Source organism: Xiphophorus hellerii, chromosome 19, assembly GCF_003331165.1.
Source record: "Xiphophorus hellerii strain 12219 chromosome 19, Xiphophorus_hellerii-4.1, whole genome shotgun sequence".
In the NCBI taxonomy this organism is placed as follows: domain Eukaryota; kingdom Metazoa; phylum Chordata; class Actinopteri; order Cyprinodontiformes; family Poeciliidae; genus Xiphophorus; species Xiphophorus hellerii.
In genome coordinates, this window is record NC_045690.1 from 15,490,183 (window position 1) to 15,512,991 (window position 22,809).

General features: G+C 39.4%; 4 protein-coding genes across 5 annotated transcripts; 1 reads left to right on the plus strand and 3 right to left on the minus strand.

Moving 5' to 3' along the window:
• Positions 1-2,390: 2,390 nt before the first annotated feature.
• pcare1 (photoreceptor cilium actin regulator 1) lies at positions 2,391-7,607 on the minus strand. Its single transcript, XM_032546557.1, has 2 exons — positions 3,902-7,607; positions 2,391-3,103 (listed from the first exon to the last, which is right to left on the minus strand). Exons 1-2 carry the CDS (start codon positions 7,198-7,200, stop codon positions 2,980-2,982), a joined length of 3,423 nt encoding a protein of 1,140 aa, XP_032402448.1. The 5' UTR covers positions 7,201-7,607; the 3' UTR covers positions 2,391-2,979.
• A 1,974-nt stretch (positions 7,608-9,581) lies between these two features.
• On the minus strand, positions 9,582-11,309 carry LOC116708731 (uncharacterized). The gene is made up of 4 exons (XM_032546705.1): positions 11,039-11,309; positions 10,902-10,960; positions 9,720-10,561; positions 9,582-9,645 (listed from the first exon to the last, which is right to left on the minus strand). Exons 1-3 carry the CDS (start codon positions 11,059-11,061, stop codon positions 9,741-9,743), a joined length of 903 nt encoding a protein of 300 aa, XP_032402596.1. The 5' UTR covers positions 11,062-11,309; the 3' UTR covers positions 9,582-9,645; positions 9,720-9,740.
• Positions 11,310-13,964: 2,655 nt separating this feature from the next.
• On the plus strand, positions 13,965-17,060 carry spdya (speedy/RINGO cell cycle regulator family member A). Of its 2 annotated transcripts, XM_032548320.1 has the most exons (6): positions 13,965-14,603; positions 14,777-14,835; positions 14,919-15,004; positions 15,091-15,262; positions 15,955-16,285; positions 16,785-17,060. In XM_032548320.1, exons 1-6 carry the CDS (start codon positions 14,393-14,395, stop codon positions 16,844-16,846), a joined length of 921 nt encoding a protein of 306 aa, XP_032404211.1. In that variant the 5' UTR covers positions 13,965-14,392; the 3' UTR covers positions 16,847-17,060. The 2 variants fall into 2 exon arrangements, with proteins under 2 accessions (XP_032404211.1, XP_032404210.1); XM_032548319.1 differs by having other exon boundaries at positions 15,955-17,060.
• A 343-nt stretch (positions 17,061-17,403) lies between these two features.
• Positions 17,404-22,343, minus strand: trmt61b (tRNA methyltransferase 61B). Its single transcript, XM_032548318.1, has 7 exons — positions 21,396-22,343; positions 21,203-21,305; positions 19,688-19,878; positions 19,519-19,610; positions 18,384-18,586; positions 18,227-18,301; positions 17,404-18,152 (listed from the first exon to the last, which is right to left on the minus strand). Exons 1-7 carry the CDS (start codon positions 22,128-22,130, stop codon positions 18,118-18,120), a joined length of 1,434 nt encoding a protein of 477 aa, XP_032404209.1. The 5' UTR covers positions 22,131-22,343; the 3' UTR covers positions 17,404-18,117.
• Positions 22,344-22,809: the final 466 nt, after the last annotated feature.

Genomic DNA, 22,809 nt, shown 5'->3' on the forward strand with positions numbered 1-22,809 from the left:
GACCACAGACTCCAGACTTTATTTCATCCTTATTCTCAAGTAGTTCCATTCATCCATCTACTCATCCACATTTTTAATGGTCTGGTTGTAGGTTATACTATTAAAATATGATCACTGTAGAACCTTCTGACAGATCTATAGTAAGGTCATGTAAGCTTTAAAAAACTCTAAAAATGACTCAGAATTTGATTAAGTAAAAAAAATATTTATTTTGACTTTAACATATGTAGACAACTTGTGTCAAATATCTCAGAATTTTGCCTATTAAGCTCTAAAGCGCTTGGAATTTACTAACAAAAATGAATAAAAACCTATGTTCTGCCATAAATCAACAAATTCAACAGTCAGGACTCTGGACTGTTGAATTTTGCTCATTGTACAACTCCAAGGAGCCAGAGAATATGCTGCAAATGTATATGTTTGTATATGCTTAAGTTTTAAAAGAAAAAGAAAAAAAACAGTTTAATACGCTATAAAGCTGTGCTGTAAAAGACCAACCTGCCTGTATTGGATGTTGGTCAGGCAGAATGCCAAAAATCCCCACAGACTCTTTTCATGCTCATGCTTCCTCTTTTTAGTTGTGTTTTCTAAATCTCTACATCTATGTTAGTCCCGTCCGGCCGGAGCTCACCTTTAGGTTATGCCTATTTGACACAAATAGCTATCAGGTAGTAATATCAGGAAGCAACCATGTCCAGACCAACAGTGGGAACTCAGTGGGTATGATAAGAGGCGTCTGTGACAGCCAGCAGGTCATGTTTTTCCCTCTTCCCCACTGAACCAGAGCATTCAGCTCCACTGAGCCAGCAGAGGAGTCCAGTTGTGTAAAGATGGAACTCTGTGGGTTTATTGAGTTTACTTTGGTCTTAGATGTTGTGTGATGAACAGAGTCTGAGACTAGGTCTGAAAGATAGGTGAAGCTAGTTAGTTCGGCTCACTTGTACAATAATAGTTATTATTTCTTAGGGACTCTCTACTGACTGGGCATGCTGGTTTTACACAGCTCTACTGTATTGTACATAAATCTAAAGCCATTAAAAGTTTATTGATATTTCCCTTCCAGAAAATAGATTTTTTTCCCCCATGCATTTCTTTCTAGTAGCTGAAGAGATAAAGTTAAAGTTTTTACTGTAAACTTTACAAACTTTCTGCATCAGTTTTCTTCTGATTGGACCCATGTGGTTGGGTCCAGTGAGAGTGGCTCAGTACAATGATACAAGAGACATTTATTATTTTTCTAAATTAACATTCTTGTTCATCTGCAGTTTCATAAAGAGCATCTCCATTGGTTGAAATTCCACTAAAATGCATTGAGAATGGAATAAAAAGATGATTAATTAGGGTTGTAGCAATACACATAGTGTATGATATCGTGCTTTGTTGATAAAAAATTCAAATTAGACAGAAAAGAGTGGCTTTATATTAAATGAATACTGTGATACTCATCCACAGGCCTGTTTGATCTATTAAAACATGGCTCAGCTGTGGCAAACGCTCTTTCAGCATGAACCCAACCTGCAATTATGTCAGCATAATAGTGCTACCGCCACTGAATATTATGCCAAGAATGAAATTTCTTCTGCCATTTTTCACATCCCTGAGATGCTTTCAGCATATACTTAGCCTTGGGTTTATTTCTCCCTGGAAAGCACAATAAAAGATGTCCTCTGATTGTTTAGTTTAAGGTGGAAACTGTTTCCATTTCAAGGAACAGAGAACATGATCAATATGATACCCACGAGGGGATAGAACTGGAGATCTCCAATTATACAGTTTTCACAGCAGGTTTCTTCCACTTCCCTTTGGGAAAACAATCACACTTTGCACTTGGCAGAAATTAAATCACAAGTCTATTTTTGTCCCACTTTAGGAAGACTGAGGATATTCTCAGGGAAAGATTGCACTTTTATATTTGAATGTGTTTTCTGCAGGACAAAAAGGTTATCTTCAAAAGCCCTCAAATGCAAATGTCCATCTACATACAATTTATCAGGATCTAACTACGGTAACTACTCTAGTAAATAAGTCTAAAAAGGTGGAAAATTCAATTGTTTGAAAGGTTAGTCCTCAATGTACAAATATCCATCATCTAAGACATACAGAGAATACTTGTTTATCTGCATTTTATCCAATGAAGTTTTAAACTCTCCTTGCAACTCTCCCTGATGGGAAAATGGCTTCACTGCAGGACAGAATATGTTATAGGAGCAATTTTGAACATTAGCAAACTACTAAGAGAGAGCTGCTGCTGGACAGCAGTTAAGTGCACCTTTTTTTGGATTAAGCACTATTGGTCATGGAGACAATGGCGCAAGTAATGGCTTTGTTCTGTTTTTTTGTTTTTTTTATTAACAATAATTATAAAGAAATAGTAAAAATGACAGACTGAAAAAATTATGAATGCTTTTTAAAGAAAATTAAATAAATTTCACATCACTTTGCAGAAAATTACAGCATGGACAACAAAAATTAAAAACAAATCACAAAAAAAATATCAAAAAGTAACGACTATGATTTTTCAAGATGTTTCTCTTCATAAAAATGTATGTAGTTCAATTTAATAGATGACATAAATGTTTAGCACTTAGTTTTCTACCACCAGTTTTGACCACACTTGTCTCAAATTGAATGTCTGAGCAGAATTTGTTTTCTTTAATTTGTTAAATGTTACCTACAAAAACCTGATCATAATCCTGATCAGACTTGTCCAACAGATGCTTTATCATAATCTTCCATAACTAATAAACAAGTCTTATATTTTGTAAACATAAAACCCAAAAACAGCACAATAACAATAACAGCTAACAGCAACACAACTTGATGAGAAATAAGCCAAGTACAGAGTATCTGGAGGTGTGTTACATGACATAGTGGATGGAATTAGCTCCTCTTCTCTTCCAAGTGAAATAAACAAGACAATTTTAAATCCACAGTAATGCTTGCTAATCTGTAATCCCACAGCCTTGGTGTTGGCCCTGTTTAGCTCCTGTGTAAGGCCTGTCCGACAACACACAGATCCGGGTGTGATGCAGAGCGTGGCGTTGTCCTGAGGTCTGACTGGCTACCCCATAATTCACGGTGCCTGGCTGGATTGTCATCTAGCCTGTTAAAGTGAAAATAAAATTTACTTTAGTGATAAGCATAGCATGCCTGGTGGGCTCAAGAGGGTTGTTAACAGAAATCATCCTTTAAATTAAACGCTGTCAGGTCACATTGTGCAGAAGGAAAACAACCCTTATCTAATCTGAAACTGTTTCTGAGCCTGGTGGTCGGGCTCTGGATCCTCCTCTGCCTACTTCCAAGGGACGAACCACAGTTGTGTTCACCAACATAAAACTTAGCAAAGGATCAATTTCCATTTGGATCATGAGGCTAATTTTGTACCATTTCTGACAGTGATTTGATTAGAAATAACAGATGGACAGAGAATTGGACTTCACCTCTAATAAAGTAATTAAAGAAAAGGTTATTAAAAAGACAATGTGGCTTTTAGGTCTTGTGTCTGGTCTTTGATGTCCAATAGACTACAAATACTGTTGATGTGCTCCACAGGCTTTGAGACCTAACACATTAATTTGTTCTACAATTATCCCTTTTCCTTTTGTTTCTTCAGTGTCCAGTGTCCAGTGTCCAACAACTTTTAGCTATCTCTTCGCTTCATCACACCTGGCTTCAATAACTCATTAGCAGAGCTCTCTAGAGCTTGACTGCATGCTGGTGAGACAGTCTTGCCATTGAATTAAAGTGTGTAGGGAAAGAGACACATCTAAAAGTTGCAGAACTCTGGCCCTATAGCACTGTAGTTTGAGACCTCTGTTTTAAGTCAAAGTCAACATTTTGAGAGACCTTCAGAAAGCATGACTATTTTGTTGAAGGATTTAGAAAAAGAAATAAATCTTACCCCTTTGTACATATTGCTGGCTCACTTCCACATGTTTCAGCCACTGAGGTCCCTTGAAATCGAGAAGTCATGTTTAGACTTGGCCTTCTGTCTGATTGGCTACGTCGAACAAAGGGTCGTGGTCCTTGTACAGACACAGGGAACCTTCCGCGACTCCCCCAACAACTGGAAAGAACTGAAACTCTGTTCGAAGTCCATGCTTGAGATGGTTGGATAACTGAACAAGGCTGGGCCTCAAACATGGATGGAGAGACTGGGCAGAAGACCGAACGAGCATTACTGAACATCTGTGCACTTGATTCTTCAGTGCTGTTCTTTCTTGACCACTTTTGTACCTTTGGTGAGGCTGGTGGAGATGGTGCTTTGAAAGGGTAGGAGGTGCTAGAGTTCTGGTTTGCAACAGGTGGGCTGGGAAGTCTCCGTTGAAGTGCTGGTGGTGTAGGAGGTGTCTTGTTAACAGGGGAACTATTTGTTGAGGGTGTCGTAACTTCCTTTTTTGAACCAAGAGGGCTGGGAAGTCTTCTATGCAAACTACTTGGGGTAGAAGGAGTGGAAGGTAACATCCGTCCTTTAGAGACAGGCGGAGTGCCAAATGGTTGGCTACTGGCAACTGAGGAAGGAGGCACAATAGTTGCACTGGTATTAGGTTGAGGCACTGAAATCTTGCCATTATGCTGTATTTTAGGTGATTCTCCTTGGGGTTCTGAGGTTGCTTCCCTACTAATTGAGGAGCTCTCCGAGTTCGAGTCGGAAGATCGTTGTGTGTGTAAGATATTTCTAACTTGATGGTTTGAAGATTCTGTCTCCCTTCCATCGGTCTGACTGACTTTTGAAAAAGCAGGTGTACCTTGAAAAACAATCTTCGTTGACTGTGGTAAGCCTCCTTTGCTTGGTAATACTGTGACAGTCTGAAATGAAGCTCTAAGTCTTTGGGATACAGCAGGCCTTTTTAGCACAGGTGACTTTCCCACTTTTGTAGTCCCATCTCCTGCTGCAGTCGATCCACTTTGGGCACTTTCAAAAGAAGTGTCCATCAGTACTTCCAGAGGAGGTGGAGGAAGATTGTCGATATCAAAATAATAATTTTTTTCAGATGTTGTGGACTCAGGTCTACAGCTGGTCACTCCAGTACTAAGAACTGCTTCTACATTTCCTAAGCCAGGTAGGATGGGAACACCACACTTTTGTACCCCTTTTAAAGGCCCAAGAACTTTAGGAGTTTCTCTTACCTCTATACCCTGGCTGAAGGTGTCAATCAGCTTTTTGACTGAATTCCTGCCCCTGTGAAAGCCAGATGACAGTTGTGGTGATAAAGGAGGGGTAGGTGGAGGAGTGGCTTTTATATGACATGTGGATTCTGTTTTTTCTTCCTGTTTATCTTTGTCAACATCACAGATGATTTCATTTTTGTTGCTGTACTTTAAGAGTCGTGTTTTGTCTTTAGGTGATTGGCTATTATTGTTTTTACCTTGTGGAGGCTGTTTCCGATTTATTGCTGGAGATTGAGCAGGTGAATTTCCTTGAGTTTGTTTAAATGTAACCGACTTTGAGTTTCCTCCCACTTTGGTTTTACTCATCCTTTGTAATCTCTGGTTTAGAGCATTCTGAGTCCTTTCTAGTTCAAACAGAGTTGGATCTTCACCTTTACTCCGCAACGATTCTGCTGACCTGGAACGTTGACCTCTGGCAACTGGGTTCTTTTTTATTTCTGTTTTCCGAACAGTTGTTGCTGTTTGAGGCCTCCTTGGAGATTGCACCTCCTCATCTGTCCAATCTTGTCTAGTGGTCTTTGGAGTGCCTGCTACTTTTGCTTTGGCACCAGTGTTCTGCTTTTGTACAAACCGTATTCTATCACTTACAGCATTTTTCATTTTGAGAGTCATTTCTACATTTTGAGGATTTTCTATGCGTTTTCTTGGTATGCGGAGTGGAGGAGTTGCTGAACTCGTGGTTGAAGAATTAGATCGTATCGGGAATGCTACTTTTCCATCCTTAACACCTCTATCTCCTTCCTCTTCATCATTGTTGTTGTCGTCACCATCATCTAAGGAGGCCAAGCCAAACAGCAAATCTCTTTGGTCATTAGGCACTATGGTACATGTAGAATCAAGTGAGTTGAGTGAAGTGAGAGAAAAACTTGGACTTATTTGAGTGCCATATTTTTCTATTGTTGCTCCAGTGTTGTTTATAGCAGTGTACTCTGTAGGACTGAGTGGAGTTCTGTTTGTCCCATTGGACCCACAACTCTCTCGTCTATGATGCTTTTCACATCCATTAACGGATTCATTCTCAGCCCCAATACCACTGTCCTCACTAAACAGAGCTGAATCCTCTCCTCCAGGCTTGCGTAGGGAGGCCATTTCTATTTGGGTTAAGAGTCGCATCATCCTGGCCTCCAAAGTGCGTTTGATTTTCAGTTTCTCTTCTAAAAGCTCTGACACTGAGGCAAAGTAATCCACTGCTTCCTCCAAAGCAGAGTCTCCAATTCCACAAACAGTCCGGCTCACATTCCTCATCCTCTGAGTGGTGTACTGAAGAAGCTGTTGCAACAAATCTGGTGGCGATTCTGAGCTAATCGGACCAGACATCTGCTGCGAAGAAGATGAGAGATTTTTCATTTGGCTTGGCCAAGCAAGATGTTCTCCATTTTCTTTCAAAACCTGTTCCCCCTCCTCTGTTATTTCTTCCAGTCCCTGAATTATTTCCTCATAGCGCAAAGCCATGAAGGCTATCATTGTCTGCACAGAAATCTGAGTTTGGGTGGCTTCTTCCATGAGCTCAAGTACAGAATCATATTTGTTTATACTGGGATTCAAAAAGGCATATGCAGCTTGATGAGCCTTTACCAAAGGTTCTGGAAAGTCTACTTTTTGATCTGTAGATACCTTTTCCTGGTCTTTCCTTCTGGGACCTTTAGTACCTTTGGCTGATTTCTTTGGTTTCCTGTGAGACTTTTTATCAGCCAACTCCTGCTTGTCAATGTTTTTATCCTTTCTTAGGGGCAGTGTGACTTTTTCTGTTGCTGTACTCTCAACTTTATCAGTGTTCTTTACCTCCATGTTCACTTCTTCAGTGGCATATCTCTTTTTTTGTGGTGTCATTTGTGCTTCTTTCTGAAGTACCTGGACATGTGGAGATTCCTTGTTCCCCTTCACTTCCCCTTTTGCAGATCCTGTTACGTTGTTCTTCCTTCCATCTTCATCTATCTTGTTTTCTTGAGGCACTGCAGGTAACATTCTTTCCCTCCTCATGGCACCCAAGCTGCCCAAATTGGTGCCTTTGGAGGGTGAGCAGCCCATTTTTTTAAGTCTTGAAAATACAAGGTGACTTCTATGTTTTCCCACAGAGCAATTGCAAGAAAAATGAAAATCCAACCAAGATTCTTATCCACCTGCTGTATCTGTCATTTTCAGATGGCCGAGGCTGTACAGAATTACACAATCCCTTACAACAAGTCGTCCATCGAAACAAAAAGCAAATAAATCCATTTCAAAAATTGCTTCTACCAGTTACAAATACAGAAAATAAATCCACAGAATTGTGGTCATATTAAAATTTGTCTGTAGCCTGCTGTGAAATGCGTCCCTCTGAACCTTCTGGAGGACAAGCAGCTGAAAGGATTAGTAGGGCTTTCAGTGAACTCCTCCGCATTAACATATGGCACGTTAAACCAAATAAAACTCACCTACTTGTAAGAACATAAGCTCATTTGTGTAATAGGGGCTGGCCCATGATGGCTTTTTATAGCCTGCAAAACAATATTGTAGTTTTTACTCCTCACTGAAAAGGAAAAGTGATTCATTTTCAGCAGGCATTCAAAAACATCTTTAATTGTATTCTCAGTTATACATTTACATGAAGAGCTTAAATTTTACTAGAATATATATATTTTAATGTAGCATTCAGCTTAGAGAGTCATGACATGACTTGTACAAATTCTGAATTTTGCAGTCAGAATGGAACTAAAATGGAAAAAACAGGTGAAGATTTAATGTCATTTTGTCTTTTACATTCCCCCCCACCCAAATTATACAGCATTTTAAGTAAATTTTTCATTTTGGCCTCCATCCTCTTTTATAACCATACAAAAATCAGATTAGTCCAGTCAAATGCTGACTAATGCATAGAAAAGTAGGTGTAGTGATGTTACGTGATGTGCCGAGGCTTCGAGGCGTGTGTAGAGTAATGGAGGGGGCGTTTCCGTAAAGCGCGTATCGAGGCTTGCTTCATTTAGGGGAGGAGCCGAAAACGATTACGTCCGAAGCCTGGCTGTACCACGTGACTGCTTCGGGAAGTGGCTCAGATGTTGGCGCGGGGTTTGACAGCTTTAAAAACCCCACAGGCTCCATTCAAAATGTGGGTTGTTGTAGGCGAGTTGCGGTCAGTTGAGAGAGTGGATAGAGTTTTGATAGTAGAGTTTGGATAGTGGTTATTTAGTTTGAGACAGTTAGTTCGGTGTTTGGAGAGTTTAGGAGAGAGATAGATAGATAGATTTAGGAGCGCGAGGACAGGATAGGAGTAGGATGGAGCCGGCGAGAAAGAGGAGGATTTCCCCTATGTGGGAACATTTCGATTTGATCAGCCCTAACAAGGTAAGGTGAGCTGAACATTTGCAGATGCATTAGGTTTGCTTATGAGGAACTGTATTTTTCACTGTTTCTTATTTTCTGTAAAGGTGAGGTGTTTATTGTGCTCCAAGGAGTTGGGGTACAATAATAACACCTCATCCATGTAGTGTCAAAAAAGAGAAATCGTTTGAAACCAAAAACTGTGGAGAAATTGTTTCTTAATAAAAAATGCATGAAATCATCCAAGTTACACAAGCATTAGCCTATTCACTACCCCCTCCCTAGTTCCACAAGCACTTTCACTGTCCTCTGCCTGATTAAGCCCATGCCATTTTTCTAGAGTCACATGAAAAACATTACACAACATGCCATATCACATGACACTACTATTTTGGGAATAATTACACACAGAGGATACATTCAAACAATATTTTATTATACACATATGTGTATACATAATTTATGTAGACAAATGATTTCATCCTACACCTTTTGTGAAGTCATTCCCAAGAGCCATAATAGACAAAAATTCAATGCATCACATGTGTTAAGATACAGCTGGCTGTGATTATACACCTGGCCAGTAGGTGGTTTCGTGTGCACATGAAGCCTCAAGAAATGAACCCTTTCTCGAACCAGTTGGCTCAAGTGGTTCAATGCCTCATGAGGCTTCATCTCACCATCACTAAGTAGGTGTAATTGACTCAGACCTAAAAACAGAGTTAAAGTAATCTCCTTAAAATTTCTATAGAAACCTTTAACCCATTGAATGACTTAGCAAACATTCCAGATCACTACAACCCAATCAGAAAACAAACATGAAGCAGCATTCAATGCTCCAATCTCAGTTCAGAAAATGAAGCCACCAGGTCTTCCAAAAAAAATGCAATCACCTACTACCTATTGGTTCAGCAGCAGCCCTTCATGGGTCAGTTTGACTAATCCTTTACTCTAGTCTTTCCTGAAATCCAGGGAAGTGTCTGAAGCAGTCTGTTTAATCATAAATGAAAGTCAGCACAAACCAGCTGAGTCAGTTTCATCATGAAGTCCCTTTTTGTCATACAGTTGCTGCAATGTTGCATGATAAAGATAGGAGTCAAGCCAGTTTGAAGTTTCCCCATCAGTTTTATTCAGCTCTCTGTCCACATCTGAAAAGTTCCAGATAAAAAGTCCACCCTGAAAGACAAGACAGGATCATGGACACAGATGTCAACTTGTGTTCCAGCAGTAAACACTCAATCTTGCCTTACCAAAAAGAGACAATTTGCCTTCTAAAAGTCAGTTTCTGGAACATCTTGTTGCTTCATTGTGTCAGTTTCAGGCTCTAAAGAATAGTCATTGCTGGAGTACAGATTGTCAGAAAGGAGGTCTCCTGCTCTGTGATAGCCTCCGTTTGACTGCATGAGGTGAGATGGAGGGTACACAGAAGGCTCAATCATGCCCACTGGCACCATGACATATGGGCCAGCCTGAGCAAGTGGCATTTCACGAACTTCCATTAAAACATTTCCAATGAGAAACAATTCAGGATCAAGTACTGAAGGCTGCCAGGGCAAGTAGCCATATGGAGGGGAAGGGCCCACCCCATAGGGAGGAGATGCAGACATCCTGTGGTCATATGCTTGGAGAGGCAAACCATTCATGCCATAAGCATAACTGTAGTGAGGAGACCCAGCAGTGCCATAATTGTAGCCATAAGGAAGAGATGCTGCATGAATGCCACCATAATTGTAATAAGGAAATCCCCTAGAGCCATCACCATAAGTATATGGATGAGAATCAGGGCTTGGATATACAGCTTCATGGAATGGTCCAAACCAGGGATTGGATAATGGATACAAGCCTCTAGGAGTTGAGTTCATCAGTGGCTGCATTGAGAAGCCAGCTGATCTCTCCTCTGCATGCAATGGAGAGCCAACATAAAAGGCTCTTGGTGATAGAGTATCTGGGGCACTAGTAGAGTTGGAGTTAGTGGTCTCAACAGGAACTTCAATGGTGGAGTTTGATTCATTTCCAACAGATGAGGATGCAAACTTAGAGTCTGGAGTTGCTGAAGATCCAGAATTCAAGGAAGTTGTTTTATTGCCATGATCTGGTGAGGGAGAGAGAAAGTTACACAAAAGTGACCAAATGTGTCAAGTCTCACAAGTTGCATGAATGCAAGCTGCTAGGAAATGAGTGGTAGTTGTTAGGCACCATGTTGTCTGTATGGAGCCAATAAAGGTTGAATTGTACTGTTCTTGTCACCAGCACTGTGAAGAATCTGTTAAGGTTTCTCAAAACATCTACTTTTACACAACTAGCAGATTTTATTTTTGTCTCTACACCTTGTCTATTGCAACTAAAACCAAGAGAAAACTGACAGGAGTTTGAATTGGTAAAACCTAAGTTTCATAGTGTCCATACTTTCAGGGTTTGAGATTTTGACTCACCAGTAGGAAAACAATTTCCAAGGCAAAAAAGCAGGCTGATCCATGGCACCCCACAAAACCTTTGCATTAGAACCAACATTGAGACTCATTTTACTTTAATAAGTTAGTCATCACACCAAGCCACTTCACTAACAAACCTTAAACAGCCTCCCAGGAACATTTCTCCCTCAAAAGCATAGGTCAGCTACAGTGAGTGATCCTTAGAGAAAAGAGTCTGCTCTTAAACAGCAGGCTTTGCAGTCATTGTGCTTATTGGAGACACCTGTAGCATAGTGAGCAGGTGCAGTGGTTCTTTAATTGGCCCAAGAAAATTTATGTAAGTGACAGACAATCTGGTTTTCATTTAGTAAATGTCAATGTTTGTTGTATTTACTAGTAAATAAATAAAATGTCTTCTACATAGTCATTAGCAAAAACCTACTCAAAGTACAAGTTAAAAAGGACATTTCAATATATGAATATGAAAATACTAAGAATACACATAAAACACATACATTTGAATAACAGCACTGTTGATTATGGTATAAATTAAAATTAGTTCATGTATCTTTTTTTGGTAGTCAAAAAATAGATAAAACAACTTTTAGCTGGCTTTTATTTAAAGACTGAGTCACTGAGACATGTAGTTAATACTGGGCATATTTAAGGCTTTAATTTTGAACTTTAGCACTAGATTATCTTAAAGACTTTACATGACATACTCTTGTGACATTTGGAACAAAAGTCTACATTTAAATAATAACAAAGATGTGGTAAATAAATAAAACAAAGCAGCAATTTCTGTGCAAAATATAAATTAGTGGGTTGCTCATAATTCTTCTAGCTTCATGCAACAGAGACAGAATTAGTAAAAGTTTAGGATAAAAAATAGAGAGGTAAGTGCTGTCTATAATGTTTGCTATTTTTAAATCTAGATATGTATACATTAGCTATAAATGCATCTGAAATGTTTGGGATTTTTCCCCTGTGGTGTGCAACATTTTGCTAGATTATCTTCTACATTGCTCACTGAAAGATGAGCCTCCCTACTTTTCCAACATGGTCTTAAAATGTCTTGAGATGTATTATCTTGTTTAGGAGCCTACACCAAGTCAGCTTGATAGGTATAAAATATTGGAAATGTTTTATTAGTTGTGCTTCTTTCATTTCTACTCATACCGCTGATGTTAGCATTGTTCTAACGACTTGATTTTTAATATTGCCCAGCTTTTTTAATGATGAAATGAATATCAAATAGGCAAGGACTGGCCCTTATCTTGCCTTACCAATATGGCGGGCGCGTCGACGTACTAGCGTACTGAAGTTCAACGCCACGTCAAAGAAGAAGAAGAAGGGAAAAACACTACGAGTTGTCAGCGCGTCTCGCGCTAGGGAGGAGTGCTTGCTGCGGATCCTCGAACTCTGTGAGTTGCCATCTACTCGGGTTAGTGTCTGTTTTTTGTCTTAACTTTTATGGAGCTCACCAACCAACAATAGCTTTAACTTTTATTTAACGCTGATACTTTTCGTTTTTACCGATGAGAAAAGATTTTCTGAAGAAAAACCGAAAATGTGTGATTTCGGTGAGCTTTTAAGCTAGCTACGCCATTCTTAACCTAGCAGAAAAGCTATAGACTTGACTAATTTTGTAAAATGTCAATTTAGACCAAACGTTTAAGTAGCATCTTAGTCAAAAACTAAAAATAGTGACCTGGAGATATAATGGAAGGGGTGGCCAAAGTTGGCCGGACTTTAATGTTCAGATTAATTACGCAGACACCTGCAAGTATGTGCGTAAGACTTTTCCGCTCCAAGTAAAAACGGATTAAAATGTATCTTAAATTCATATAAAAATCCAATTTTCTTGCATATCACTTAATTGTTACGGACAGCTGGAAACATATTTTTGTGTCAAAACTTGTACTAAACTAATGCAATACGTTAACATTATTAGAGATTTTTCAGCATATCGAAAACAGTTCCGAATCAGTCATTTTTTTAATCTACTTTTATTATTTAAAATTTAATATAAATCCCGTTTTGGTTAGACACGTGTGTTTTGATCCCAAAATGGTTGATCTTCATTTTATGTTATATTCAAAACTCTTGCCTCACAGAGCTTGTATTACCTTTTTCTGAATAAATAACGGGACCTACTGGGTATGACCATATAGAAAACATCTGATCAGATCATCTCTACCTTTGAATATTTAGTTATATGTTTTGGAAATACTGAGCTTTGGTTTTCTTTAAGGTCAACAACAATTCACACAATGAGTCAGTGAAATGTTGGCCAATTTTCCATTACTTAACGATACTGATTTTATCTTCTTCTGATTTCTCTCTTAGAACTCCAAGTAACAATAAAACACTTGTTTGATAAAGTGTTTGTGGTAAAGCAAAACTTGATTTCTCCAAAGCATCTCAAAGTTGCGTAGATGTGTCGTTGCTTTACTGAACATCTATGATTACAGTTAAAATCTCTACATTATGAACCAACTAAAAAGTACAACAGTATATCTCACTTGCTACTTAAGACAGATTATGCATTTTTTTGTGACAGTGAGAATCAGAGCGTTCAGAGTGAAGGGGGGGGGGGGAAAGAGTCCTTTTGTTGTCATACTTTCAACTTTCTGTTATGTGTTGAAGTCTTGCTCCAGTATGTGTTGAAGTCTTGCTCCAGTAAGCCTCTGTAGGAACAAGTTTCCTATCTAGAAGACCCCGCTTTCTCAAATTTTGTCTTTATTCACATAAGCGAGATTGAAAATTGCAAACTTTAAGTTGCTTTCGCTCAGCTTTAACTTTGACACTGAAGAGAGTTTTTGACAGATTCAGGATGGATTTTTGTTGTTGTTGTTGTTTCCAGCCGGCCTATTGGATCTGTCCAATTATAAAATTTGTCCATTTTGCCTCCAGTTGTTTATCCCACTGCATTTTTCTATTTAATAAGCTCATTTATTTAAACTGATTAAATCCAACTCTTTTTGAAAAAGTAGGATATTTTGTATTTTCATACATAATTTATTATGCATACTATTGAAAAATGTATTTTTACATTAATATATATTGAATTATAATTCCCCATCAAATTATGTCTTTAACATTAAGAAAAAGGTCTGTGCATTTAATCAACTGGAAAAAAAAAGATTATATTTTAGTCAACATGAGATGGTTTGAGTTTTTTTTTTTTTTGAATGTCGGGATGAAATATTTCTGAGTGCTTACATTTCTTTAGTAGAAACAAATGTTTGTTCGTGTTGTATGTGCTGAGATAAACTACTGATGTTTTCTATATGTTAATGAAGTGAAACAAATGTATGTGATGGAATTAAGCTAAATTTAATCAGATGTGCCTGGACTGTCGAGTGGGATTGCTTCACAAATCACCCATCACCTTTTGGGCTCTCTCAAGCCTTTTAGAGAAGTGGATTAACTTAAAGATCTTTGACTTTTCTTCCTTCTCCAATCACCAGACAGCAGTAGCCTCCTGAACATATGACACAAGCTTTGGCATGATGAAAACTCCTCCCTCTGCATCCCTGCGGGTCAAGCGCAAAAATGTCCGTCAGATGCGAAAGCATTTCTGCCTAAGCAGAGCGAATAGTCAGGACTCTGAAAGTTCCCTGTGGAAGATCCAGTCCGGTCAACGTGACCCGTATTTTACCAAAATGCCTGCAACGGTCATCCAGCGGCAGGAAATGGCTTCGTACTTGCGTCTTTTTGGTAAATTGGCATGTGAACGTGTGCATGAGTGACTGGATGTAGTATGAAGTACGTTGGGCTCCTCTGGGCCTGATGAAATACTATACAAATACAGGACATTTATCAATTACCATTTAAATTAAAAACATCTGGTGAGAGAAGCTTAAGGAATAACATAATGATTTTGGTTTCAGATGATGACCTGATCCAAGACTTTCTCCGGATGGACTGCTGCTACAAAATGACTGACAAGGTAAAACCCTTTATACTTTATAACAAACCTTCATTTTGCTTAATTACTGTGTGCCGACTTCAGGTTTTACCCTATTTTGTCAGTACCTTATAGCCATGACCTTTGTGTACTTCAAACGGGCCCACTTCTCTATTGCTGAATACACCAGAAAGAATTTTTTCATGGCCCTGTAAGTCCACAGAAATCAGAAGAAGCTTTACAGATTTTGTTGGAAATACAACATTCCTGATATCAGCATTTGTTCTGTATCTGTAGCTATCTTGCCAACACCATGGAAGAGGATGAGGAGGAAAGCAAGTATGAAATTTTCCCGTGGGCTCTGGGAAAGAACTGGAGGAGACAGTTTCCACGTTTCCTTAAGCAGCGAGATGAGTTATGGGCTCGCATCTGTTACCGAGCTGCTGTCAGTAAGAGCTGCTGTGAGGAGGTGCGAACATTTGTCTTTGAAATGAGGCTGATAAACTCAGCGCCATCCAGAAATTTCTATCCTCTCAGCATGGGCATTATGATTAATTTTGGGGCTTTTATTCATACATTTGAAGTGGTTTCTTTTTATGGTTGAAGGGTGTTATAACAAACAATATTAAAAACAATTTGATGGGGTGCTGTGCACCTTGGTTGGTGGAGGAGGCGCCCCACATGCAGAAGTCATAGTCCTTGACGCAGTTTCCCTGGATTCAATTCCTGGTTTCAGACCATTTGCTGTGTGTCTTTCTCTTTTCTCTGCAGCCTCTTTCCTATCAAATGACTGTTCAGTAAAAGCCATTAGTGCCAAAAATAGTCTTTTAAAGAAACACTTTGACAGACGAACTTCAGTGATTAGTTGATTTTCTCAAATCCAAAAAGGGTGAAAGTTATAGATACAGCTCTGAGACACACAGATGCACTTTGAGAAAAAAAAGTTAGGCAACCTCCTTATAGCCAGTGTTGAAATTGGTTCTATAATCACTCCACCCTAAAAACAGAATGGGTTACATTGAGTATTAAAAGCCCTCGAATAATGGCATTCATACTGATCAGTGTGTGTGCATTTCTGACTGGTACCCTGGCTTCTTTCAACTTTAACAATTTTGGATTAGTTTGGGTTTTGTTGACTTGTCTCCCTGCCTCTGTCCCCAGGTAATGGCCATTGTGCCTTCTCACTTTGTGTGGCAGCGGCAGCGTTCCGATCACCACAGTGGCGCCCTGAGACAGTACAACACACAAGGCCCTACTCGTTTTCCGCGCGGCCCATCCGCCTCCCCCGTTTCCTGTGCCCTCTGCAATTGCGGCAGCAGGTTGCATCGCATCTCCTCCAGCCAACCATCTGCACAGACCACAAGCTACCTGAACCCGTTTGCTCCTGCCTTTACATTCGAGCTGACGCCACCCAAAGCCTCCAACAGGACGGCAGAGGAGGATAAAGACGAGGCACCGAAATTGTGCTGCTTCTGTCCTGAAAAGCTTCCAAGTGAGGGCCAGAGGTTATTCAAAAGCCAGAATGCAGAGCGCTTTGCTAAAGATGAAACAAAGTGATGGATTTCTTTGTTTTGCTTTCAGTCTTTTTACTGATCGTCTAAAGTCATCCTGAGTATTGCTTCTCCAGATTTTATAGAGCTTTTCTTTATATTATTGGATATCCACTAGCTATCAGCAAAAAAAACAACTTAATATGACATGGCATAATGGGCAATGTGTATTTAAATAATTTAAGCAAATGCATAAGATTTTTTTTACATCTGTCTTCAGAAGATGGTTTAAAAAGTGATGTATTTGGGAAACCAGAAACAATCCAGGAAAGAAACCAGACATGCATCATCCTTGAACAGATTAAGTGAAATAATTTTTAAATTAGGCAGAAATAAAGTAGATCCTTGTTTCCTGCCTTTTTGAAACAATTGCTTGCCAACTAATATAAGGAATAAATTGACATCTCCTAATCTTTCTTGTTTGTCCTTTCTCTTTGATAGGGGAGACTTCTTCCTGCGACTCTTCCTGCGACCCCTTCATAGACTGGATCAGCGAGATGTAAAACCCAAAGCTAAACTTGGCTGTTCCACCTTGTTCCTCTTTGAACCAACTGAACCGTTCTGTGCAATAATCCTTTGTTTATCTAAAACTTTGAAGGTCAGAGTCTTCCAGTTAGTGGTAACCTGAAACAAACATAATAAACTACGCTTATTCAATGCACATAAATATGAAATAAGTTGCACACAAGCTAAGATTGTTCCAGCTACAGATTTCTCTACATATTTATCTACAGTATTTATTTAACTTATTTGTAAATGAGATGTTTTGCAACATTTCAACCCTGGGATGCATGTTGGATTGAGTGGGGGAATCTTGTGGGTATTTTTATTTTTCCAGTTGTGACTTTTTGATGAGCCAATGCCTGTGAGTTTAAGAATACAAAGGCTGAACTTAAATTTGTCTCATTGTTTTTTACTGGGCTCAGGTGCCAATATGACAGCTGTTTTATACTTAGCTAAAACATCTTTGTTACTGAGATACCTACACACAGGCTAGAAAATGTTGGAATCTGAGTTTAGTATGTTACACATCTGGATAGGATTGGAAAAAGACAATTGATTCAAGTCTGGTTCATGAGTGTATTAACATGATTTGTAACACAATTTCTAAAAGTATTTCTATCACCTGTGAGTTTTCATGCTGTCTCTTTAACCAAATATGCACATAAAAGTTGCATCCTCGTCAATCAGTCCTTCCATCCATCTCAGTCTGGCTGTATATCAATATGCCTAGTTATCCATGCATCTGCCAATATATCAATTGGTTCTGCTATTTTCTCCCATCAGTCATCCATCAGTTTCACCATTCACCCAGTTGTCCATTCTTTCATTTGTTTGTCCATCCATCATTTTGTGGATCCTCCATCTGTTTTTCCATTCATCTGTCCATCCAAACCATCCATCACTCATTCTTCCAGCTGTCCAACCATTGTCAGAATCCAACTGTACATCTACAAAAAGTCATCCATTCACTCATTCATCAGTTTATCAATTTAAACCAGCCTTCTAAAGTCTATTCATCCACTTGTACATTCTGTCTTACAATCAGTGCATTTTTCAGGTTTCATGTTTGGACCTTTCTTGGGATATTCTATTTAAACTATTTCAAACTTTTCTATCCCTTTGCCATATAAATTTTAAATGTATAAATTTTTAGATTAAAAAAAATATAATGATCCATATTTCCATCAGTTTCTTTTACTTTTCAGGCTCTGTGAGGTAAAATTCAGCTCTTAAATTATGTCTTGTATCCAGGGGTCTTCAGTGACTGCGGCTACTGCACAAACTTCCTCAGCTTCACCAGGAATGCTGAAAAATGAAATGTCATGATCAGAATTTCCTACAAACATGAAACAAAACCAGAGATTCTACCTCATTCTAACCTGTGTGACTCATCTGTTCTGGATGGGGTCTGGCTATGTAGGGAACATTGCCAAATGCTGGCCCAAAAGGGGCTTCTGAAAAGACAACCAACGTTTACAGGGAGAAAAATTCAACCATTAGGTTTCAAAGAAATCATTCGATTTCATTTGCATTTACCTCCATCGGCCCCATCGGATGATTCTTCTTCGCTGCTCGTGTCTTCACCGAGGTTCGGAGCTTTCCTGGTGCAGTATTGTCCGTCTTTCTGCAGGGCAGGGGCCACCAACCAGTGCCTGACAGGAACCTCAATGATGCGTTCACAGAAAACAGGAAGTGCAGAACACCGGAGACCCTCCAGCAGATCAATAACCTGCGTTATACTGTGAAAGGAAAATAGTGCAACAGAATTCAGTTCCTGCTCATATATACAACAATTTGAAACTTGAAATCCTTAAACATAACACCTCTGAAGGATGTTGCCTGTTTGTTTGGTCATAAGCATTCATTTGACATAGATCTGTCAAACTAAAACCAATACTCGAAAACTGCCTTTATTTAAAATTAAAAAACACATTTAGAAAGTTCATAATTCAGAGACTTATAGAACAATCAGCATTGAAGTCCCCTTTTCTTTCATCTTATTAAGACTTGCAGGCATGTTTTTACAAAGCTATCCCAAGTTCACACTACAGCATGTCAACCATGTTGAGATCTGGATATTTACTGTGCCGTTGTGACATGATTGTCCTGCTGATCCACTCTGGGCCAAGATTCAGCTGTCAGATGAACTCGCATCTCACTCTAGTAGAAAGGGGAGTTCATGGTTGAAACCTAAATAACTGAAAGGTGTTCAGGTCCCATGGCTGGAAAAACAAGCCTAAATTGTCATTCCTCCACCATTGCCCTGCATTTGGTTTATTTCTCAAAAGGTGCTGTCTATATGTATCTCTATGTTAGTCTTGTCTATTAAAAGCCATTATTTAAGACATCCTTCAGTTTATTCATACAGAATTTAGAACATGGGCTGTGCTGCAATGTTTGTAAAGAAAAAAGACTGTTTCAACCTTTAGAAGCAAGCCATACTTGTTATGCCTGAACTGACCTGTCTTGAACATTATCATGATATTTAAAGCATGCAGCTTCAGATTCAGTTTTTTGGGGTTTTTTTGTTAGTGGCAGCATTTTTATTTTTGACATTGTCGCCTTGTGTTGATACTTCAGGGTTTTCAGAAACACAAGAAATGTTTTAATTTCATAAAATATCTAGTCTACTGCTGTTGAAGCCTTTATGTGTTTTGAAGCGGCTGCTCACTTTGCGAGGTAGATGACGCAGACAGCTCCAGGATGCAGGTGTGGCAGCACGGTGGGTAAAACCAGATGAGGGTGTATCAGGTCGAGCGCAACCTGCAACAGAAAGCAAGTCTGACGAATGAGCAGATCTATTAATGTCAAACGTGTTAAGAAAACGTCATGACACTGACCGAGTGAAATCCTCGACCAGCGAGGAGTGACGAGGCTGTGCTGAGGTCAGCGTTCAGGAACTCCACGTTGTTGGGCCACTTCTGTCCTCGTCGGAGAGCCCAGGATGTCCTCCAGCGCTCGTAGTTCTTCACTGATCTTCTGTGGTGATCCTCCCTCACCTCTATGCTCAGCACGCTCCCTCTAGAACCAACTGGAGGAAATATCTGGACCATATCATTTCTGAATGTTGAATGAGGTCTCATTTTCATCATAATCTTGATTCACATTATTCATTTATAACATAGATTACTAGAAACTAGTCTTAAACCTTAATGTATTACTTAATATCTTCCTTTCTAAGAAACTAGACTTGGATACCTTTTGATATGAGCTTAAATATGCAAATGAGATGCTCCTAACTGGATCTGTCAGATTTAGTACAACCCTGCAGTGTCATTCATACTCATGCACTTTATTGTTGATCTACAATGTGTTGACACCCCGTCAACTACTCCACATGTTGTTGCTTCACAATCGCAAATATCAGTGTATTTTATTAGGATTTAAAGTGATAAACCAACTTAAAGCAGTGAATTAATGCGAAATTGAGGAAGAGAATAAATGGCTACAAATCAAGACCATTTGCATTCAGCCCCCTGAACCAACTTTTTAATGTTTCAAATTTCACTGAAGTTACAGTTGGGGTATGTCTGTCTACTTTGCACATACAGAGGCTGAAGTTATGCCCATTCTTCTTTGCAATGTAGCTAGAGCTATTGGAAAGAGTCCTTCTCTGGACATCAATCTTCATGTCTTCATTGTCCAGCTGGGAGGTGAACCTCTACAACATCCTTAAGTCTTTTATAACCTCTCACAGCTTTCCTTTATTAATTGCCTTGTGTTTAGTTCATTCATCTTGGCATCCTCCAAGTCAGCTTCTATTTCATAGAAATAGAAGTTTTGTGTGACCAAGAAGGTCTATTTTGGTCATATCTGATCACAGTACAATCTCCTAAATGTTTACTTTGCCACATACACCGAATGGTATGTGGTAAAATCAAAGACTTTATTTTAACAATGACTTTCTTCTTGTCACTCCTCCAAAAAGGTCAGATTTGAGCAACAACCAATTGTTGTCGTTCTGTAGCTTTTGCCTGAGACTGGTATCGCCCAGTTGGATGTTGGACTGCCCAGTACTGATACGTTTGCAGTTGTGTTATACTCTATGATGGATGTAACAAAGTTCTATGAAATATTGTCTTGTGACCTTATTCTGTTTTAACTCCTCCACAGCTTAGCTATCTTGGTCTTCATGATGCTGTTTGCTCTCTAGCAAAACTTTGAGGCCTCAAGAGAATAACATTGCACTGAGATAAGTCCACTTCACAGTTATGTAGTAATTTGTTTTGGTCTCTCACATAAAAACAAAATAAAATACAGTTTGAGATTGTAATGCGACAAAATGTGGAAAAAAGTAAAGTTTACTAAAACCTTTGTAGTTGGGATGCAAGATAGGAAAAGTGAGACAGACAGACCTGCTCTGGACAGAAACAGGGACATTGCTCCAGACCCAGAGCCTGACTCTAGCACACAATCTCCCTCTGTAACATCCATCATCAGCAGCATGTTGGCTGCATCCTGAACACACAAGGAGACAAAGGTGGAGGTTATTAATCTGACACTGCTAATATCCTCTGCATTTAACATCTTCACTCATACAAGACCTACCTTAGGATAGGCGATTGCAGGACCCCTCTTCATATACAGCACATAGTCCTCCAGACTGGCACGCCGAAAAAAGATGGGAACATCCCTGCCTGTCTTCAAGAATTTGCCTGCCGGTTGCCCAACGATATCGTCATGCTTGATGATTCCCCAGCTGCTCTGCAGGCGGGCCCCTGGCTGAAGCTGGAACATCTTCCTGAACTCCACCCGTCTCTTCTTTCTGTACTCAGCAATAAGCAGCTCCCCAAAGGTGAGCAAGCTCTCCCCTAGGAGATTGGGGTACACATGCCCCTCTGCATGGTGAAATGCTGCAGCTTTTGGCTCCTCTCCTACCTCATGGCCACTGTGTGTCTCCAGATCTTCTTCATCAGTGACTGTCTCTGGATCACATCTCTGTGGATCCTCTTCATGCTGTTCCTGCTCCCTCAGATGCATCACCTCTGGGCTCAAAACATCCTGGGGCAGCAGACTGCTTATCCTCTCCAAAGGGGACAGGGGCCGCTTCCTCCTGAAAAGGAGATCTTGTTTTTCTGCCTGCTTGGGAGTTAGTTTTAAGGAGTCTTTGCTCTGTCCATCATTCTCATTAGATCTCACAGAAGCAGTGAAAAAAGTTCTGTTGCAAGGACTTTTCACGAGTTTCTCAAACACATCTCTGTTCCTGCTGTGAGTCTGAATTGATTTGCAAGCTGTCACCAGTCTGTGCAAATACATACATCTTTGGGTTGCATGCACAGTCATCACTGCCAAATCTTTCACAGAAACTAAAGGAGAGAATCCCTCTGAGAGAATCCCCTCTGTAGCCAGATAGAGACGTACACAGGGACATGCAAGATAATAAAAAAAAACTAAAAACAGAAATACGTTATTAAAGTGCGTTATTAAAGTTAACTTACACTGAAATAACTAACAGTTAACGCGTGTTTGCACGAGGAAGGAGGTCTTTGCTTCTAAAAGCACGTGTGACTAGCGTCATAAACAAGCGCCTGCAGCAGTACTTCAATCTTGCCTGCAGATGGCGGTATTTACTGAGAGGCTTTTTTTTTCCATTTTATCTTTATACATTTAAAATATTGTTCTAATTGATGTTATTCCAAAGATAAATTAATAATTATTAAACAAAATAATTCAATAGAAAATAGTTATTTCATTTCAGACGTCAATCTCACCGCCATATTTTGGCATTTTGAATTGATAGTTTTGCAAAACTGTTGAACTCTGTTTGTTGTGATAGGATGACATCAGCAGCGCAAGTCTCTTATTTTACATTGGAAAGTAAATCAATGAAATAATTGAGCATGTGTGCCAAAATCTACTTCTGTTACGATTTATTTTAGGTGCAGTCACAAATTTTGTAAGTAAGCAAAAATTATATACACCTTACCCTGTTGTAAGGTGTATAATAAGCATTACCTATTAC

Excerpts from the sequence above, each read along its gene's own strand:
- pcare1 (XM_032546557.1), bottom strand. The coding sequence starts at position 7,200 with ATGGGCTGCTCACCCTCCAAAGGCACCAATTTGGGCAGCTTGGGTGCC. Across the intron at positions 3,104-3,901 it reads CCAGCAATATGTACAAAGGG|GCTAGATGACAATCCAGCCA; the intron begins GTAAGATTTATT and ends TCACTTTAACAG.
- LOC116708731 (XM_032546705.1), bottom strand. The coding sequence starts at position 11,061 with ATGTTCCTGGGAGGCTGTTTAAG. Across the intron at positions 10,961-11,038 it reads TTCCTGGGAGGCTGTTTAAG|GTTTTGTGGGGTGCCATGGA; the intron begins GTTTGTTAGTGA and ends TCTAATGCAAAG. Across the intron at positions 10,562-10,901 it reads TGGAAATTGTTTTCCTACTG|ATCATGGCAATAAAACAACT; the intron begins GTGAGTCAAAAT and ends CTCCCTCACCAG.
- spdya (XM_032548319.1), top strand. The coding sequence starts at position 14,393 with ATGATGAAAACTCCTCCCTCTGCATCCCTGCGGGTCAAGCGCAAAAAT. Across the intron at positions 14,604-14,776 it reads TTCGTACTTGCGTCTTTTTG|ATGATGACCTGATCCAAGAC; the intron begins GTAAATTGGCAT and ends TTTTGGTTTCAG. Across the intron at positions 14,836-14,918 it reads GCTACAAAATGACTGACAAG|TACCTTATAGCCATGACCTT; the intron begins GTAAAACCCTTT and ends CTATTTTGTCAG.
- trmt61b (XM_032548318.1), bottom strand. The coding sequence starts at position 22,130 with ATGACTGTGCATGCAACCCAAAGATGTATGTATTTGCACAGACTGGTG. Across the intron at positions 21,306-21,395 it reads CTGCAATCGCCTATCCTAAG|GATGCAGCCAACATGCTGCT; the intron begins GTAGGTCTTGTA and ends TTGTGTGTTCAG. Across the intron at positions 19,879-21,202 it reads CCTGTTTCTGTCCAGAGCAG|TTGGTTCTAGAGGGAGCGTG; the intron begins GTCTGTCTGTCT and ends TATTTCCTCCAG.